The 21,200-nt window shown below is 41.4% G+C and overlaps 1 protein-coding gene across 2 annotated transcripts in view; it reads right to left on the reverse strand.

Annotated features, from left to right (window-relative positions):
• The window catches only part of DNAH7 (dynein axonemal heavy chain 7), a 273,847-nt gene extending 253,607 nt beyond the window's left edge, over positions 1 to 20,240 (reverse strand). For both annotated transcript variants that reach the window (XM_047720641.1, XM_047720640.1), the window contains exons 1-3: positions 20,062 to 20,240; positions 9,358 to 9,420; positions 3,041 to 3,103 (exon numbers count right to left, since the gene is read on the reverse strand). In XM_047720641.1, coding sequence (XP_047576597.1) covers positions 3,041 to 3,103; positions 9,358 to 9,420; positions 20,062 to 20,076 — 141 coding nt within the window. In that variant the 5' untranslated portion in view covers positions 20,077 to 20,240. The remainder of the gene's footprint in view (positions 1 to 3,040; positions 3,104 to 9,357; positions 9,421 to 20,061) is intronic.
• Positions 20,241 to 21,200: the final 960 nt, after the last annotated feature.

A 21,200-nucleotide genomic window follows, 5' to 3' on the forward strand; every position in this document is an offset into this window, starting at 1 on the left:
CTTTTTTCATGAAACTCATGAGTGTTTATAAACACATTTTCTCAAACAAATCAGGACATCTGGAAAGAAGGCACACTCAACAGCAAATAGTACTCCTGTGAACGGCTGTGATGTGTGACATTTGTGAGACATTACCAGAGTCTCTGCTGCTAGTTGGATGTGGGCATCTGTTACCTAACACTGGGGTGTTCATTCCAAAGAGCCACTCACCCCCAAATATTGGCAAGTGGCTTTAAAGCCTTCCATGTTAATGAGAGGAACATGCTGCTGCTCTCCAATGCTAATGAGCTTCTCTGCATTCCAGCTCCAAAAGATCTTTCTGTTAGCAGCTCTAGATTTCTCTGGTCACTCACAAATGTATTCCATAGTTTAAGGCAGGGTTCATAAATTCTTATACTTACAAGAGCAGGGCAGATATCATACAAGAGGGAGGAAGACTAGGGATGATAGCTAATTGGCATTCAGCTTCAGTGCTGAAAACGATAGAGGGTGGTGGGGACTGCAGCAAAAAAACACCTCGGTCTTCTAAAAAGACAACAAAAATTCGCCCAGGAAAAGTATTCTAATACCAGAACACAGACCCACTGCTCAGGGGACCTATGCCTCTTCAATAAACCCAGATGGGTAGATTTTATTTCTCCTAATATTTTTTAGAGACTTTATTTATTTGAGAGTGAAAGTGAGAGAGACCACAGAGGGAGAGGGAAAAGGAGAAGCAGCCTCCCTGCTGAGCCCAGAACCCAATGGCTGCATCCCAGGACAGATGGGTGGATTTTAAAATAATACTACATTTTCCTGATCACTGAGTCTGTGTCCTCCTTTCACATCCAGACCAACTTGATAGCTGATACCTGTGCACTGGCTGCTTCTTCGTGGTTTTACTCTCTCCAGTCTTTTACTCCTCTTTCACTCAAATAAACTTACTGTATGCAAGTCCTCATTTCAGTCTCTTCTCCTGCAGGAAAACAAGCTAAGACAACTTAAAAATCAATGCTCTCCCAACCTTCGGTCTGCCCTTCCATTTCTACAGTCTCATCTTGCTCCATAAAGGATTTAGGACTTGTGGGAGCGCTTCGAGTGAGCTGTGCAGAAAGGGTGAGAATCAGGTCACTGGCTGCGACCTCCAGTGTGGGGTCACCCTTGATTTCAAATACAGGGATCACCTCCAGAAGCATGAAGGTCTGTCGTGAAAATCACTCTAGATCTAAACTACTGCTGGAAAAAAGTCACCTAAGTGCAAACCTTAATTCTCAGATGAAAATACTTCGCTATTTTTAATTGATGGATTTTTAAAACAGCTCTTAAAAATATTATTTCTTGCACAACACATAAAACTCAAAGAATGCTGAAAACAATTAAGATACATATGAACATAAAACCAGGTTTAAAGCCCCAACAGAAGGATTTTAGACTATTAGATGCCACCAACAGGAAAGGATTGTTCTACAACTTGGTCACAGAATGGTAAATAAGAAATTTTAGGTTTATATTTCTAAACCCATATACTAACAAGACACAATGAACCAAGGACAATTGTTATTTTTTCCAGTTTTAAAATCTGTTAAGTTTTCAAAAGAAAATGTCTATTTTATTTCAAGTCGTATCTTTTAAATTAGAAAACTTAAAATTGATTTTGTAGAACTAGAGAAACATTCAATGGCTCCATTTCTCAGAACTTGGCATGATAAACTGGCATTATCCACATAAACATACATTTTTTAAAGATTTTATTTATTTATTTGACAGAAATAGAGAGCCAGAGGGCACAAGCGGGTGGGGGAGCCCAATGAGGGGCTTGATCACAGGACCCTGGGATCATGCCCTGAACCAAAGGCAGACGCTTAACCGACTGAGCCAACCAGGTGCCCCCATTTAAACAGATTTTTAATTAAAATTTGTATTTTGTAATGTTCAAGGAAATTCACTTAAGAATATTAGCTCAGGTTTTCCAAGGGAAAAACTGTCATCCATTTTAAATTATTAGGAATCTTTTTACAAAAAGCAACACAACTTCAGTTTTATACTTGTTTGGAGCTTTTAAATTATCTTTCAAAAAATAATGCTTTAGATAAACCTTGAAAACATTATGCTAATCAGGCATCAAAGGACAAATGTGTATGGCTGCACTTACTAGAGGTAGCTAGAGTAGCCCCTTATGGAAAACAGAAGGCCAGCCACCATGGGCTGGGGGGCACTCGGGAGAATGGAGACATACTGTTTAATGGGACAGAGCTCGAGTTTGCAAAGATGAAAAGAATTCTGGAGATGGATGGTGGTGACAGTTGTACAACGATATGAGTGTACTTAATGCCACTGAATTGTGGTTCAATTAAAAATAGTTAAAATGGTAATTTTATGTTAGGTATATTTTATCACAGTTAAAAAAAATAATGTTTACACTGAGCTTCTACTTAAATTTCACTTTGATGAGTCACAAGAGCACAATTCAATGGCATTACGCTCAACATAATTACTATTAGGATTATTGGTAAAATTTATTACAGTAAAGTATATCGTATCCGCACTTACCAACTGAAAATGCTATGAACTGCCTCTACCATAGGACAATGAGAATTTATAATCATAATAATTTCTAGAAAGGATACCAAGATCAGAGGACTCTTCTGTGGCCTAGCATTTCAATGCTGAGAGATATAGCTCAAAGAAACTCATTTTTAAACTCGGAAGGTGCAGCTCAGGTTGATAAATGACCCTTTCAGATCCTAAAGCCATTAGGGACAAAGTTGTAAGCTGAGGCCTCCTTTCCTGACTCCAACACTGATAATCTTGCCATTGGTCCATCTTGAAAATTCCTTTATCCAGAATATTAAAATACTCTGGACATACTAGGAAATGCTGGCTTACAAGTTACTTTAAGATTGTACTTTTTCCTACTATGTGCATCTTATAGAATTTCTCCACCAGAAAATAACCAAATGAAGCACAAAATTCAAAATCAGATGTTCAGTTACTTATTTACAAGTCTGAAACCACATTTTCAAAAGGGCAAAGATCCACTGAGAGGATACAGGTGAATTACCGTAGCCAACTGGGGTAAAACTCTTGCTGATGTCTTGGATTTTTCTTTGCTGTCTGTCTTACCCTGCATGAAAATAGAAGAAAAATTGTTAACTCTTTACATCACAATCGATTCACTCAAGCACTTGTACAGACTGTCACTACACAGTAAGACGTTACCCCAAACCCTCAAAGACCTACTGTACTAGTCTCACATTTGTCCACAGAGGCCTTCGAAGGACTTCCTCTGTAGCAAGGAAAGAAAGGAACATGGCATCCCACAAGACTCAGAAAGCTTTAAAAAGTGTGCAAAACTTTTTATCCATCACATCTGCTTTGGGGAATTTATCTGAACCTAGTTGGTGTGCAGGCCTTACGTGGCTCTCCCACCCTTCTCTATCCCTGAAACCATTTTGTTCTGTCAACAGCAATGATGTTCCGCTTCCTAAGGTAACAACGATTCAGGCTAATGTGCCCTCAAGTCGCCATAAGGAACACTTGTACTTTTCAGAGTAAAGTGTTGCTATCTCCATTGAGGAGAGGACAAGGACCTGGTAGGAACTTCATCTACGTAAGAGGGAGTACAGTTGAGGAGGACAGAGTCCTGCTTGGGCAACTCATTCATTGCCTCTCAGCATCAGATTTTTACTTTCTACCCTGCTTTGGGATTCCTGAGCAGGACTCCATGAACATTACTCCATCTGGCACAGCACTCTAGAGGGTTCTAGAGGGACACTGAAAGAGAAGGGCTTTTCCTCCTGGTTCCAGTGCTTTTCCCTGTGGCTCCACAGCGTGGCTGCCAGAAGTCAGCGTCCTTCCCGCGGGCACCCTCCCAGCCTGTGGTATGGGGCTGACCCTGTGGCAGAAACCCTTCAGGAGGTTTCACTGGCATCCCTATAAGCAGCCTTCCAGCAAGTTCCTCTTACATCACAAAGGGAGACTTCATTTCCAACATTTTAGCACGTAAGTAGGTGTTTTACTCACTTCCCAGCCTGCAGGATCTTTGCAAATGTCTTTGTCACCTGAGTGGGCCACAGCCACTCCCTCTCCAAGTAGCCTTATCTAAGCTTTGGGGGACGGATGGATCTTCCAAGTTCCTTCCTTGAGGGCTCTCCCTTGGACCTAGAGGGAGTGGCTGTTCCTTATATCCGCCATTCCTTTATTCTTTAAAACTGTTGTCCGAATCAGCATCTACTAGCCACCTGCAGCTACCAACAACTTTAAATGTGGCTCATCTAAAGTGAGAGGTGTTTAGAGTATATTTTTATGTTTGAGAATATATTAAGTATATACTAGATGTTGCAGACTTAGTACAAAACACAAAGAATGTGATTAGAATATATTTTACATTGATTACGGTGTGTGTTGTATATTGCTTTAAGGACTTGACATGAATTTTTCTCATTTCATTCCCTTTCAAACTCTGAGACAGTATACTGCTTTTATGCATATTGTATAGATAAGGACTTTTTATAGGATTCTCTGCCCCTACAAAGCAAACAGGCCAGTTAATATTAAGAACAATATGCTTATATCCAGGAGAGGAGAGGGTATGGAGCACAGCATTGACAAAACATTTCAAAAAAGAGAAAGGATGAAAACCATGCGGGGGGGTATAGTCAGATCTCTACAGAGAAGGACAGCAATAGGCTTACTGAAGACAGAGGAAACATCATGAACAAGGACTTGGAGACTAATTTAGGACAGCAGACTTGGGAGGATACTGGAGTTAATGGTAAAGGGACTTGATCCAACCAAAGTAGAAAGTACAACCATTCTCTTATTCCACCATGATTTACGGAACTTCTACCACGTGCTGGGTTCTCTCTGAGGCACTGATCTGTAGTCATTGACAGGCCCAAGCCCAACCCCTCACGGAGCTTACATTCCAGTGGGTACAGACAGCTATCGCTACAGGAAGGAACAAGTATGATGGAGGGAAATAAAACAGGTGAAGAGATAGGGAAAAGGTAGAGAAGTGCTAGGTTTCACGAAATAGTGAAGCCACTTTACAGGGGTTATATCTGAGCAGGAACTGAATCAAGGGTGAGGGACAGCTGGAGAAGTGGGTGCTGCTGTCTTAAGGAGCTCAAGTGTTTGGGGCTTGACTGGCCTGGTTGGCAAGAGAGCCCTTTTAGTCTCCTCTGAGGGGACCTTGAGTCCCAGTTTCCTGGGACAGTCCCTGTGTATAGCTCTTTCCCGGGTATAATTAGGACTTTCATTCTTAATGTCATCTCAGTTTGGGTGAGAAAGCATATTTTTATCTTCTTTATCCTGCAAGGCCATTCAGAGGGTTATTTCATAAATGGTCCCAGCAGCAGTAAACAAGGTATGTGAGGAAGAGACTAAGGGCAGCAGTGAGAAGAGTTTAGTGGCTTTTTAAAATAATCTAGGCCACAAAAGATACTGGCCTTGATTTAGAGAAAATGCTAGGAACTACAACCTTCCTAGGACACAGTTAAATCACACTGTTCCCTTGGTCAGAAACATCAAAATCTCCCTATTAAAATCTCCCTATTAAAGCTTCATCACCTTGGTTTTCAAAGCCTCCCCAACATGCCCCAAACTACCTCGTTCCCCAGCCTCTCTTAGATACTCTGTAGCCATAGGACTCCTGTGGCCCATGAAATATGAGCACTGACAGAACGCATAAGAGCTACTGTGCCTTCTCCAGGCTCTCCTGTCCCTGCCACTGGCAGTGAGGGGGGCCGCATGTACTCACTGGCATAGGCAGAAGGGGGAGGAGGACTGCCCAGCCCACATCAGACTTGATGCGAGTAAGGGCAAGCTCTGTTAGGTTTCTAAAATGTAGGTGAATAGGGTGCCTGGGTGGCTCAGTGGGTTAATCCTCTGCCTTCGGCTCAGGTCATGATCTCAGGATCCTGAGACTGAGCCCCGCGTCAGGCTCCCTGCTCAGCAGGGAGCCTTCTTCCCCCTCCCTCTCTGCCTCCCTCTTGCCTGCCTCTCTGCCTACAAGTGATCTCTCTCTGTGTCAAATAAATAAATAAAATCTTTAAAATAAATAAATAAATAAATAAAACATGGGGGACTGTTATGTCAGCATTAACCAGACTAACCAACAGACCTGCCAGTATGCTTCTCAGTATTTCCTGTTACAGTCCAGCTCTTTCTTCAGGATCAAGGTCAAAAAAGTGTAGATTTTCTTTTTGAACTCCAATTGCAAGTGATCTCTTTAAATATGTATAACACCCTTTTGGCAATTCTCTTATTGTTTGAATCCGGTCTGAAATATAATTTGTGCCTGTGTCTGTCCTGCTCTCCTAGCCAGCCCCTCATTCCACTCCATCTCAACCTACTAATTCGGTCTTCCAGAACTGGATAAATGGACTTTAGTTTAATTTTGTCTTAGAAAAAATTAAAATTGGTTAACCAAGTCCTAAGAGAGAAAGCATAACTAAAAAAGAAGAAAAAAAGAATTGCAATGAGCTTCAAACAGTATTTACCAAAGTACAACGTCAGATTACGTGAATGTTTCACACACATCCAGTGCTAGAGCAGAAATATTTTCTACAGTTCCCAGTGAACCACGGGATGTGAGGGAAACGTGGGCATGAAATCTTCAAGCTAAAATGTGCAACGGGGGTTCTCAAAGTGGGAGGCTTCCTGTTAGGAAGAATGAGGGTGGGATAAGAATGAGGTTGTAGAGAAGAAATGTGGGAATATATGTTCCCAGTGACCTAGAATTTTCACACTAAGACACAGAGGGAATTCACGTGGGGTCTACAGTATAGCATCACGACAAACGTACAGAACACCTTGCTCACCGAGCCTCCTGCACAAACCCTCACACACCTGACCTGGGATCTCTGTCCGGCCCGTTCTGCATGCTGAGCCGGCAGCGCCAGCCTCCTCAGCACCCTGGGTGGACGGCGGTGCGGGCCTTGTGTGTCCTTATACCGCGGTGCAGAACATACGTCTAATAGAGTCTTTTGCACGTAGTGGTTCTCTAGCTAACCAATAAAAGCAGCCACACATAAGCCAGAATTTCACCTAAGTAAGGTCATTCTTCAATAAGATCAGAGGAGTGGATTTTCAAGTAAGATCTACATATTTTTGCTGACAAGAAATTCTATTTTAGTCAGCACTTTCCTATCCAGTGATGACCTAGCCACACACTGCCCTTTCCCTTTTCTTTGGCACTCCTGTGAGACTGGCCCTAAGGAATTTCCACGGACTCTTCTATCGGACAAACCTTGTGCCTCACCTCCTTTCCCATTCTTTTCTGGCTTCACCTGGGATTATACACATGGCTGGAGGGAACAGTTCTCTGCTGGCTTCAATTCACATAGGAATGACAATGTTTCACCTCAAGAAAATGTCTTTTCCTTTCTGCTGTGGGGTTTCTCCAATTCCATAGAATGGGACTCTCAAGGTCACCCCCTCTGCACACGTACCTGTACACATGCATGTGTGCACACGTGCACATGTGCGTGCACACACACACACACACACACAAGTAACCAGAAGTGGGTGAAAGTTAACACCCTCAGGAGAAACCACCACCAATGTGGGATAAGAGCTGATTAATAAAAACGACTCCCTAATCGTACCTGGTATGTGATTTCAGGAAGCATTGGAGAAGCTCTTCAGAAAATGATGACAGGATCACCCCCCAATTACCCAATGTGGCAATGAACTTGCTAACACATCCTCAGACTGACTTTTCCTTCTTCTTACTTTTATTCTCCTCCATCTCTTATTTCTGCTTCCTGGGATCACCTCCCAGGTAAAGTGCACACGAACCCTTTCTTCAGGCTCTTCTTTCACAGGAAAACAAACAACTTAAAAATTAATGTTTTTCCATCCTTCTGTCTGCCCTTCCGTTCTTCCAGTCTCATCTTGTTCCATAAAGGATTTAGGATTTGGGGGAGTGCTAGGATTGAGAAAGAATGAAAACCTGGTCACCAGTTCACGGACACTGGGAACCACCAGTGCTGAATCACCCTTGATCTCAAGCACAGGGATCACCTCCAGACGCATGAAGATCTGTAATGAAAATAACTCTGGGTCTTAACGACCGCTGGAAAAATGTCATCTAAGCACAAAACTTAATATTCAGATGGCAATATTTTTACTTGATGGGTTACTTTTTAGAATATCATTAAAAAATATTGTCTAATAATTTTTTTATTTCTAAAATTCCAAAGGACACAAAGAAAAAAAAAAGCGAAGATACAATCAAATAAGAACACAGCATATGGCTTAAACCAGGCAACAAAATCATTTTAGACAATTATATGCCTCGCTGGCTAGAAAGGATTATTCATCTCAACCACTGAATATTTATTCAGTAAATAAATTTAAATTTTGTTGATATTTCCAAACCGATACACCAGTAACATAAAAAAACAAATGGCAATTTGTTTTTCAGTTTTAAAATTTGTTGAAGTTTTAAAGGGAAAATGTCTATTTCAGATCTTTGTCTTTAAACTAAAAAACAGATTTTTGCAGGACTAAAAAAAATCCTAGGATTTTATTTCATAAAACATGGTATGATAATCTTGACATTATCAACACAAACAGGTTCATAATTAACATGCACTTTGAAATGTTCAAGAACATTCACCTGTAAAATTTCATTTGAGATTTTTTTAAGCTGAGAAGAGCTTTTATTTCAAATTATTAGGAATCATCTCTGCATGAAGCAATCCAGATTTTATAGTTTATTCTGAGTTTTTTAAAAGATGTTTCAAACAAATAATGTTTGCATTGAACTTCCACTTAAACTCAACTTCCAGCAATCACAAGAGTATAACTCGGTGGCATTAAACTCAATATAATTACTAGAAAGTAAATTTTATTGCAGTCAAATCTAACTTTTCTAGCACTTTATCAACTAAAAATGTCTATTAACTGCTGTTTCTACTGAACAATGATAATTTAAAGTCAAAATAATGACAAAGGATGCCAAGATCTAAGAGATCACATGTTAGTGCTGGAAGAGGCATCTCCTCAAAGTTCATTAAATCAACTCTTCTCATTTTCAGACTTAGAAACTGGGGCTCAAAGAGGCAAATGACTCACCAACTGTCACAGAGTCATTAGTGGCAAAGCTATAACCCAAGTCCTCATTTCTTGATTCCAATATAGCTTCTGCTAGCCCATTTTCACGATTCTTTTATTCAGAATACTCGAGTGTTCTTTGCAAACCAGTACTTGTAACTTATGATTCCTTTATTAAGCTGGTTATTTTTCTCAAGATATGCATATCATGGATGCTATCCATCAGAAAAGAATGAAATGGAGCAGAGAATTTAAACCCAGAAATTCAGTAACCTTCTCAAAGCAATAAAGTATGAGAATATATTGGTAAATTACCGTAGATAACTGTGGTAAAAATCTGACTGGTGTCTTGGGTTTTTCTTTGCCGGCTGATTTGTCCTGCATGAAAAAATACAAAAATAAAAACAAAAAACGGAACTGCTCACTCTGTTAATGCTACCACTGATTTACTCAACTAACTTTCACAGTGTCTAATATAAAGTACATATCATCCAAAATATTCTAAAAACATACTCATTAGATAGCATAATGCTCTGTACAGAAAGTCAAAGGAATCCACAAAAAATTATTAGAACTAAGGAATACATTCTAGCATTAGATATAAGACCAATGCACAAAAAAAAAAAAAATCAATCGTATTTTTAGACACTAGCAATGAACAATCCAAAATTGAAATTAGCAAATCATTTACAATAGAATTAAAAAGGATAAAATAGGAATAAATTTAAGAAGTGTTAAGACTTGCATAATGGAAGTTATAAAACATTACTGAAAAAATTAAAATTAAAGACAATTTTAATAAGTGCAAAGTTTGCTCCAGGTTCAAAAGGGACACTGTTAGAAAAAGGGACTCTTCCAGTTTCCAGTGCTTTTCCTCATTGCATTCACGCTGCTGTTGCCAGCAGTTAGCTTCCTTGCCCCTGAGCAGAGCGCCTTTCTAGCCTGTGTTACGTGGCTGATCCAGGGGCAACTTCCAGCAGGTTTCACTGCCATCTCTATCGGTAGCTTTCCAGCCAGTTTCTCTTACATCAAAAGGAGAATTCTTTTCAAACTTTTCAGGATGCAAGTATGTGGTTTTCTCACTTCCCATGTGGATATCATCTTCACTGATTTTCACAGTTGAATAGTGTTCTACCATACGGATATAATGCAATTTATCCATTCCTTTGTCTTGCCAGTAGGCATTTAGCTTATTTCCAGTGTTTCTCTTACAAAAGATGTTCCAATAAACATGGCATACATTTACATTTACTGCCTACACTTTTTGCATCTCAGGCACACACATATTGTTGGTGTATTTAATATACATATATTACATATGTGCACATCCAATTTTGTCCCTTTAATTCCCTTGGTATATATGTTTGTCTGTATACAGACTGTGTCACATCACTGTAACTTCACAATAGGTCTTGAAATATGTAAGGCAATTCTCTCCACCTTACTATTGTTAAAAATGATCCGATACAGAGTTCTGGTCCAAGATGGTGGCATAGGAAGTCTCTGAACTCCTCTCCTCCATAGACACACAAATTTACACCTATCCCCCGAGCAGCTCCCCCTGAAGAAGAACTGAGGGCCGACTGCACAGCTGCTGCACAACAAAAGATAAAGAGGCCACAGAGAATGGGCAACTGAGATGGAGACACAGTAAGGAACGGAACACGCACTCCCAGCACCACAGGCTGCAGGGGCTGGGGGAGGGGGAAACGGTACTGTGGAACTGAGCAGCTGTACACACTGAGGCACAGGAAAAAAAAAATGGTTTGAAAGAACTAAAACATAAAAGATCCAGCCTTAGATGTCCATCAAATAGCAAGGGAGCTGCTGGAATGCTCTCCAAGTTCAAGGGGCTGACCAGCACCATCGTTTATATTCACCTTCCACATCCACAGACAGGAGCAGGGTCTGAGCACTATAGGCAGGCTGCTGCCTCAGTGAGCACCAAGTCTCCAGCTCACACCAACCCCAGATACCCTGGGGCACAGGAAAAAAAAAAAAAAAAAACTACCCATTGTTTAAAAGAACAGCAGGAATATAAAAGAATCAGCTCTGAACTCCAGCAATGGCAGTGCAATGGCTGGAACTCTCTTAGAGGAGCTGGCAAGCACCATGGTTCACATTCTCCCTCCACCTGGATAGTGTGGACAGGACCAAAGTCCAGGTGCCATCATCAGTCTACTGCCTCAGTGAGTCCCAGGCCCCTAACCCACACCAGCCTTAGCCATCCCTCCAAGGCGACTCCAGTGCAGTGCACGCTGGGTCACCCCTGGTAAGTGCTCACTACAGCTCCAGCTGTCATGCCAAGGTGACACAGATGCACACCACCCCCAAACACTCCAAGTCCACACCATCTTGATTTCAAATGACTTGCTTAGGGCAACCCCAGCACAGAGCACTCAGGGACCTACTGGCTCATGCCGACTTTGATTCTAGCCCTCCCTCCCAAAACAGCATCAGTGTGGGACACTTCAAAAACCCTTAGCCCTTGCCTACCTCAGTTCCAGCTAGCCTGCCAGGACACCACATGCATGGGGCACACTGGGAACTCTGGCCTGCTCTCCACCTTGGCCCCAGCCATCCTCTCAGGTGCTCCCTTCATGGAGGAACACAGGACATACCCCAGCCTGCATAGCTCCAATCACCCCAACAGATCAACCTCTACCCTGAGCAATCTGGGCAACCTGGCTTGTACCCACTTCAATTTTAGCTATCTGCTAGAGGACTCTCTGCGTGAAGAGACCCAGGACCACCCCAGTCCATGCCTATTTCAGCTCCATTCATCCTACCAGGGCAGCCCAGCACAGAATACCTCAAACCCATAGCCCATCAGCAGACAGAGCTCCAGCCAACCACTGCCACCAGGCACAAACAGTCCACACAGGGAACAACCATACAAAAGATCATTCTTTTAAGTTTAGGAGAAATAGCTATTCCATCTAATTCAAAGCAACAAACACAACAGGTCAAGCAAAATGGGGAAACAGATGTATATGCTCCCAATGAAAGAATAAGACAACACCCCTCCTAAAAACTAAATGAAACAGAGATAAGCAATATGCCTCGTGGAGAGTTTAAAGTGATGATCATAAAGTCGCTCACCAGAGGGGAGAGAAGAGTAGTAAGAACTTCAAAAAAGACACAGAAAACATAAAAAAGGACAAATCAAAATTGAATACAATAACTGAAATGAAAAATTTACTAAAAATGAAAAATATACTAAATGAAAAATATACTAAAATATACTAAAGGGAATCAACAGTAGATTAACAATTGCAGAAGAATGGATCAATGATCCGGAAAACAGGATAATAGAAAGGACCCAAGCTGAACTGCAAAAAAGAAAAAAAAAAAAAAAATTTTTTTTAAAAATGAGGATAGGATAAGGGATCTTTTGGACATCAAACAAACAAGCATTCATATTATAAGGGTCACAGAAGGAGAAGACAGAAAGGGGGGCAGAAAATTCATTTGAAGAAACAATAGCTGAAAACTTCCCTAAGGAAGGAAACAGACATCTAAGATCAGGAAGCACAGAGAGTTCCAAACAAGATGATTCCAAGGAGGTCCACACCATGGCACATAATTAAAATGTCCAAGGTTAAAGATAAAGAGAGAATTTTAAAAGCAGCAAGGTTATCAATCAGAATTGAAGGAGAGATAAAGAGTTTCCCCCTGACAAAAGTTAAAGGAGTTCATCACCACTAAACCAGTCTTAGAAGAAATGTTAAAGGGATTACTTTAAGTGGAAAAAAAAAAAAAAAGCCATCAATAGAAGTAAGAAACTTGGGGCAACTGGGTGGCTCAGCTGGTTAAGCATTTGCCTTTGGCTCAGGTCATGATCCCAGGGTCCTGGGATGGAGCCCCTAGTCAAGCTCCCTGCTTAGCTGGGAGCCTGCTTCTCCCTCTTCTTCTACCCTTCCCCCCAGCTTGTACTCTTTTTCTCTCTCTCACTCTCAAATAAATGAATAAAAACCTTTAAAAAAAAAAAAAAGAAACTTATGAATAAAAAATGTAAAATATGACAACATATACATAAAATATGTATGTATATTACATACATATGTATGTTGGGAGTATGTAGGGAGGGGGGGAGTCAAAAAGTTCTTTTAAAATGTGTTTGAACTTAAATGACCATCAACTTAAAATATGAGAGCATTATCTCATATATGAACTTCATCGTAACCACAAACCCAAAACCTTGAATAAATACACAAAAAATAAAGAGAGAGAAACCCAAGCATAACAACTACAGAAAGTCCTCAAAGGGAAGAAAGAGAGAGAACAGAGGAGAACTACAAAAACACCCATAGGGGCACCTGGGTGGCTCAGTGGGTTAAAACCTCTGCCTTTGGCTCAGGTCATGATCCCAGGGTCCTGGGATTGAGCTCTGCATCAGGCTCTCTGCTCAGCGGGGAGCCTGCTTCCCCCTCTCTCTCTGCCTGTCTCTCTGCCTACTTGTGATCTCTGTCTATCAAAGAAAAAATAAAAAATCTTTAAAAAAAAAAACAAAAAACACCCATAAAAGGATTAACAAAATGGCAATACATACATACCTACCAACAATTACTTTACACTTAACTAGTCTAAATGTTCTTATCAAAAGACATAGGGTGATGGAAAAAAAAAAAAAAAAAAACAAGATCCATCTATATGCTGCCAACGAGAGACTCACCTCATGCCTAAAGACACATACAGACTGGAGGTAAAAGTTTGGAAGAAGATATAGCATGCAAATAGAAGAAAAAGAACAAGCTGGGATAGCAATACTTATAATAGACAAAATAAAACAAAGACTGTAACAAGAGACAAAGAAGGGCATTACATAACGATAAAGGGGTCAATCTAACAAGAGAATATAACAACTGCAAATATTTATGCACCCAACAATGGAGCAACTAAATACACGAAGCATTAACAAACATTGAGGGAGAAATAACAGGAGAGTTTAACTCCCCCACTTACATCAATTGAGTGATCATCTAGAAAGAAAACAAAAAAATCAAGAAACTACATCTTTGAATGACACAAGAGACCAGATGGGCTTAATAGATTTATACAAACGTTCCATGTAAAAACAGAATACACATCCTTTTGAAGGGCACATAGAACATTCTCCAGGACAGATCACATGTTAGACCACAAAACAAGTCTCAATAAATTTAGGAAGACTGAAATCACATCAAGATTGGAAAAATTAGTATTATTAAAATGTCCATATTACCTAAAGCAATGTACAGATTCAATGAAATTCCTACCAAAATACCAGCAGGATTTTTCACGGAACTATAATACTAAAATTTGTGTGGAACCACAAAAGACTATGATAGCAAAAGCAATCTTAGGAACAAAGCTAAAGGTATCATAATCCCAAGTTTCATGATATTCTATAAAGCTGCAGTAATTAAAACACGATGATACTGACATAAAAACAGACACGCAGATCAATGAAACACCACAACGGGCCCAGAAATAAACCCATGCCTATATGTTAAATTAACCTACAACAAAGAAGGCAAGAATACAGTGAGGAAAAGATCACCCCTTCAGTAAATGGTGCTGAGTAAACTGGACAGCTACATGCAAAAGAATGAAACTGGACCACTTTCTGACACCATAAACAGAAATAAATTCAAAATAGATTAAATACCTAAGTGTGAGACCTGATATCATAAAACTTTTAGAAGAAAACAAGCAGTAATCTCTTTGGCATTGGTTTTAGCAATAGTCCTCTAGAAAGGTCTTCAGGCAAGAGAAACAAATTCAAAAATCAACTCTTAGGGCTACACAAATAAAAAGCTTTTGTATAGAGAAGAAAGCCATCAACAAAACAAAAAGGCAGCCTACTCAATGGAAGAAGGTCTTTGCAAATGATTTATCCAATAAAGGGTTAATATGCAAAATATATAAAGAACTTCTACAACTACACACACACACACACACAATTAAAAAAAAAAAAAAAGAGGACTTGAATAGACACTTGGCCAAAGATGACATTCAGATGACAGATACACAAGAATGAAAAAGTGCTCGACCTCCCTAATCATCAAGGAAATTCAAATCAAAACCACATTGAGATACCACCTCACACCTGTCAGAATGGCTAGAATCAAGAAGACAAAAAGTACTGGTGAAGATGTGGAGACGAAAGAACATCAGGCACTGTTGATGGAATGTAAATTGGAGCAGCCACCGTAGAAAACAGTATGGCGTTTCCTCAAAAAATCAAATCTATTGTGGTCCAACAATTCCCTCCTGGATATTTACCCAAAGAAAAGGAAAAACACTAATTTGAAAAGATATATGACCCCGATTTATTGCAGCATTACTCTAAGAGCCAAGATACAGAAGCAACCCTAGCGTCCATCTGTTTATGAGTGGATAAAGTTGTGGTATACACACACAAACACAAACACATACACAAACGCACACATACACATACATACACACAACAGAATATAACTTGGTCATTAAAAAAGGAGGCCTTGCCATTTGCAACGTCATGGATGGACATAAAGAATATTACGTTAAGTGAAGTAAGTTAGACAAGGACAAATACCACAGATTTCACTTCTATATGAAACCTAAAAAAAAGAAGTGAAGGAACAAAAAGCCTAAACAGACCCATAAATACAGAGAATTGATCATTACCAGAGGGGAGAGGGGTGGGGTGAGCAGAAAATGGGTGAAGGGGAGTGGGAAATACAGGCTTCCAGTTAGTTAATGAAGTTATGAGAATAGAAAGTACAGCATAGGGAATATAGTCAATAATACGGCAGCAGCGTTTTATGGTGACAGATGGTAGGTTTGCTTGCAGTGAGCATAACATATAAACTTGTCCAATCGCTATGTTGTACACCCAAAACTAATATAACATTGTATGTCAACTACACCTCGATTAAAAAAAAAAAAAAAACCTTTGGGGGATTTTGATAAAAATACATTGGATTTCTAGAATAACTTGAAGGAAACTGACAAAATTATGATATTGACTCTTTCATGAATATTTATTCATTCAGATTCTAGGAGTGTATCATTCAAAAACATTTCATAATATTCTTTATAAGGGCCTTAGATATCTTTGTTAGATTTATTCTTAGGTACATAAAGATTTTGAATCAGAAAATGAATCATGGCATGTGAACAACAGACTTAAACATTTTATCCCAACTGCTTTGTCAGTATGGAAAGGTCTCTGAAAGCTGCATCTATGTATAATTGCTATGATAGGCTTTGTTTGCTGTAATCAAGTCTCCCAGCCACCTAGCATTTTGTTTTGTTTTTCTTGCTCTGTGCCTGGAAGTCTAAATTCCTTATACGGGCATCACCTGGGCTCCCAGCCTTCTGGCTTCTGGTGGGAAGTAAGCAATGAGAGGCACTGGTAGGACACTAGAGAGCAGGAAGGGAGAGGTTTTGGGGTAGGGCTTTCCTAGTACTCCCTATTTCCCATAGTTCTGATAATAGCTGAATTCTTTCAGAGCTCAGCTCCTGGTAGGAAGCTATCATTCCAAACGTCCCACCTCTCACCAGGCTTTGATAATGGTGTGATCTGTCAGGTCCAGGAATGGTAATTGATGTGGAAAACAAAGGCAGAAGAAAAATTATTACAGCCCATTGACAAGTCCTTGAAATAGGCAGAGGGACATTCCTCTAGGGACTCAGCTTGCTTTGCTGTGGATACTTTGCCAAGGGCAAAAGGCAATCTTAGCCCCACCCCAGGACCCTGTAAGTCTACTTTAACAGATAAAAACTCCTTTGGAAACTTCCTTTATCTCTACCTGCCAAGATAACTCTTGACAATCATTCCCCAAGTGTTTGACCCACCAACAGACATCTGAAGGGTCTGATGCCTGAGTTTTTACTCAACAGTAATAAATGACCTTTCCTAACAATAGTTAGCCCACTCAGGGTCCCGCATACTGTGTTTCCAAAATATGTGGGAGGCCTACACTGTCCCTAACCACCCCCCAAAACTTAAAAGCCTCATGATCCCGGTGCTGCTCTCTCACCTAAGGATCCTGTCCCAGTGCTTCAATGAAATCAGCTTTTGCACCAAAGACTCTCGAGAATTCTTTCTTAGCCATCGGTTTCAAACCCTAACTTCTTTCCTAGGTCAGTAATGACCTCCTTTTGCTATCAATCCTTAAGCGCCTCCTCTTCCCCATTGGTTCTTTACCTTACCCTCACCACTGCAAATGGTCTCTAAGTTTTCTTCAATTAAAGCCCTTTGAGCATGTCAGCTGTATTCTGTTGGGATCCTAACGAATACTTTAGGTTATTAAAATAAAAGTTGCTACAGAGTCTAGATCAACCCTGAAGCATTCTGGCTTCGCATTTAGTTTTTATTTTGCTCATTTTCAACTACTTGTCTATTGAAAGGGATATCATAAAACTGGTAGTAATCCAAGCTTAACCATTCTGCTCATAGGACCAGAATCTGTGAATGTGTCTAGTTCCATCAGCCATTTTATGAAGTGGTCTCTTTAAAACAATAACCTTTCCAAATTTAACAGCACTGATTTAACATAGTGGTCCTATATTTGCATTATGGTTGTTAAAGTTTTCACCAAGGAGGTGTGGGTTTCATGTTGAACGGTTTTTACCCTGACCTTTTTAAACAAGGGCATCAAGGAGATATTCAGGAAAACTGAATGAGCATATAAATGCAAAATCACAGTCCTCCTCCAGGGGCACCTGGGTGGCTCAGTGGGTTAAGCCTCTGCCTTTGGCCCAGGTCATGATCTCGGGTTCCTGAGGGGTCCTGAGGGGTCCTGGGTCGGAGCCCCACATCGGGCTCTCTGCTCAGCGGGGAACCTGCTCCCCCCCCCCCGCCTGCCTACCTACTTGTGATCTGCCAAATAAATAAATAAAATCTTAAAAAAAAAATCACAGTCGATTTAATAATCAGAAAAAGCACTAGGGTAGAGATGGGCTGACAGCTTTTTCTCCTCACCTGCCCACAATACGTAGTGGATTTGCGGGGCACTTCATGGTCTTTGCCTGTTTTTTTTTTTTAATCTTTAAACTGGAAGTTCTTCAATGAAGCTCAAATGCCTTACTTTATGTTTTAATTTTAAAAATAAAATGAGCAGTTGCAAGAGATTTATCTTTGTTTTAAATACCTAACTTAAGAACTCAGACTGCTATTCCTGAAAAATGCCATGTCACTCTCAAACTTCCACTAATGAGATGAATATGTTAAAATCTCCTTCAGCAAATATGATTTACCACCTGCTCACTTTTTCAAACTAAGTGAATACATAAGTAAATGTCACATAAGAATGGCATTTCCAAAAGTTTAATCCATTCCATTTGTTTTAGGTTAAAATATAAAAGCTTTCATCCTTTCAAAAGGAAAACTACACTTGAAATTAGCATAAATAAGAGTACCAAGAGTTTTAAAATTTCTGTTCAAAGCAGTGAGAGAGGGACCTCTGCTGTTTAAAAATGGCATTTAAAGCAGTGGGAATAATCTAGATGGGCTCCTGCAACATTCTTCCGACATCACAATAATGCCCCTTCAATAATATAAGTCTCTTTAGAGAACAGTTGGGAAGGGATGAGTAGTGTCATTTCCAAACATCATTTTTATTAAGATAAAGCAAACTTAAAACTGCCAACAGGTTTTTTAGTGGACACTTTTTAGGTGTAAATGGGTCAGCTGGGGGCTTTGGAAAATAATACCAATTCAGAAATACCATGACAAGTAGGGTAAACATGTGTTTTAAATTTCTGTAACACAGGCTGCAGCTCAGATGAGGCCAAAGACTGATAAGAGCATCGAGCAAATAAGTTGCTTAATGCATATTGATGGTGATGGTAACAAATGTTTTTAAAAGGATTTTGACTACAGTATCACATAAAAAAACAATCCATTGTACAGTCTCCTAACGGCCCAGTTTTTTGGTTACCTATTTTTTGGTTGTTTGTTCATTTCTTCTTTTACCACTGATTATATGATAAGTGGATCTGCGTTTCTTCTCAATTTATAACACATTTAAAAACGATGTTAAAACCAGGTTTTCTTGATCATTTAGACATTATGTGATTCATGAATTAGGATTGACATTTTGTTAATCTACAGCCCAAGGGAGAGGGGAATAAATTGCTTTTTAACTCCTTTCCTCAATAAACTACCAAAAAAAAAAAAAGTATCAAAAAGGAAAGAATTCTAGTTTGGTGTTTAAACAAAGAAGCTAAGCAAAACGTGCAGGCTTAAAAGCCACTGTCCTCCACTGAGTACCCGGACGCTCAAGGGGCCTTTTCCATATTCATCAGTGGAGTCAGAGCCGTGTCCTCGTTCGCCAAAATCATGCCCAGGCTTAACGCCTTCCCATCCTGTTCCGGCATCAAGGCGCTTGGCCCCTGTTCTGCATTTCTCTGTTCATCATTGCCCTTAAGTTCCATGAAGAAAGTTCAGAAAAGTGGGTATTGCAGCATGCATCTTTTATTACCTGCCACGGAGTTTTTCTTAAGAAATTCCACTTGCCCCTTACCAGGCCCTTTCGCCCACGGTGTGGAACCGCACTTGAAGCTCGCAGCCTCGCGGAGGAGGTGCTGACCCCCCACCCCACCCCCACCCCCCTTGCGTGGCAGAGAGAGAAGGCTTGCAAAGGTAAAGTGATTTGCCCGAAGTCCCACCGCTAGGAAAGGGCGTGGACCCCATCCCCAGGGAGCGTAAACCCTCTGCAGCTCCCCGCTGACCTTCCCCGACCCAGACACACCCGCCCCCAGCGCCCCGGGACGCTCCGGGCGTCGTTCCCCCCACCCGCGCGCCGCTCGCCGGGCCGAAGCGGTCGGTCGTTGTGACAACGCGAGGACGAACCGTCGGGAAGGAAAACTTTTACCAAGTTTTCACGGAAAGCGCTCGGTATCCCGGATGTAACCCGAGTGAAGGAAGCTGCCCCCCCCGCGCCCCCCACACACAAGATCCCAGAGGGGGAGTCCCGAGGGCCGGGCTTGCATCCCTCGAGACTGAAGGGAGGTTGGGCTGCGGGGCCCGCCTGGCCACCCGCTCACCTGCTCGCTGCTCATGGCTGGGAGGACGCTCTCGGGTCACCTAGTGGTGACTTGATCCCTCCTGTGAGGCGTCCCTCAGACAAGAGAAGTGGCGTCCAGAGAGCCCGTGCGCCCACAGCGCCCTGGGTGGGTGGGTGGGGGGGGTCTAGCGTCCTCGTTGCTTAGCAACAGGCCCGGGCCGGATTCATTTCCGGTCACCTACGGCTCCTGGGAAGGCCCCCGGCCCACGGACAGAGCCGACCTGCAGGGGGCGTTTCCAGAGCACGCGGGGGCGCCTGTGAGCCGGGCCCAGGGCGCTGGCCGGCGCGGTGGCGCCCCCGCAGGGCGCTCGTTGAACTGCTGAAGGCCGAGGGTCCTTCGGCCCTGAGGAGGGAACGCCTTTCCCCCAGGGACCCTGCCCTTTCCCGACGCTCCCAGCTGAGTGCTCCGCGCCCCGGCCGTAACCCCTCACTTAACTTCCTGTGCCTGAAAGATCTCAGAGAACCAGCGAATACGCTTTTGTCTAGGAACTAAAATCCTCTGTGAACAGCGAGAGGTAAGTCGAGGGGAGCGTCCGAATCTTGGCTATTGTAAATGATGCTGTAATAAACCCAAGGGTGTCTCTATCTTTCTGAATTAGTGTTTTTGTTTTCCTGGGTAAATAGTGGCATTACTGGATCTTACGGTTTTTCTATTTTTAATTTTTTGAGGTGCCTCCATACTGTTTTCCACAGAGGCTGCAGGGCTGTGTGTTCCCAGCAACAGCGCAGAAGGGTCCCTTTCCCCCAGAGCTGCGCCAACACTTGTTCTGACAGATCATTCAGTCCGTCACTCTGACAGGTGTCGGGGGCATCTCATCATGGTTTTGATTCGCATGTGCCTGATGATTAGGGGTGTTGAGCACCTTTTCATGGGTCTCTTGGCCATCTGTGTCGGTCTTCTCTAGAACATGTTCAGGTCCTCAGTACACTTTTTAAATAAAAAATAATTTTGGTGTTTAATATAATTTCCTTATATATTTGGATATTAACCTCTATATATCATTTGCAAGTATCTTCTCCCATTCAGTAGGTTGCTTTTGGGGGTAATTTGATGGTTTCCTTTGTCGTGCATAAACTTTATTTTAGTATAGTCCCAAGAATTGATTTTTGTTTGTAGCT

The sequence above is a fragment of the Lutra lutra genome, chromosome 3, assembly GCF_902655055.1.
Source record: "Lutra lutra chromosome 3, mLutLut1.2, whole genome shotgun sequence".
NCBI lineage: Eukaryota > Metazoa > Chordata > Mammalia > Carnivora > Mustelidae > Lutra > Lutra lutra.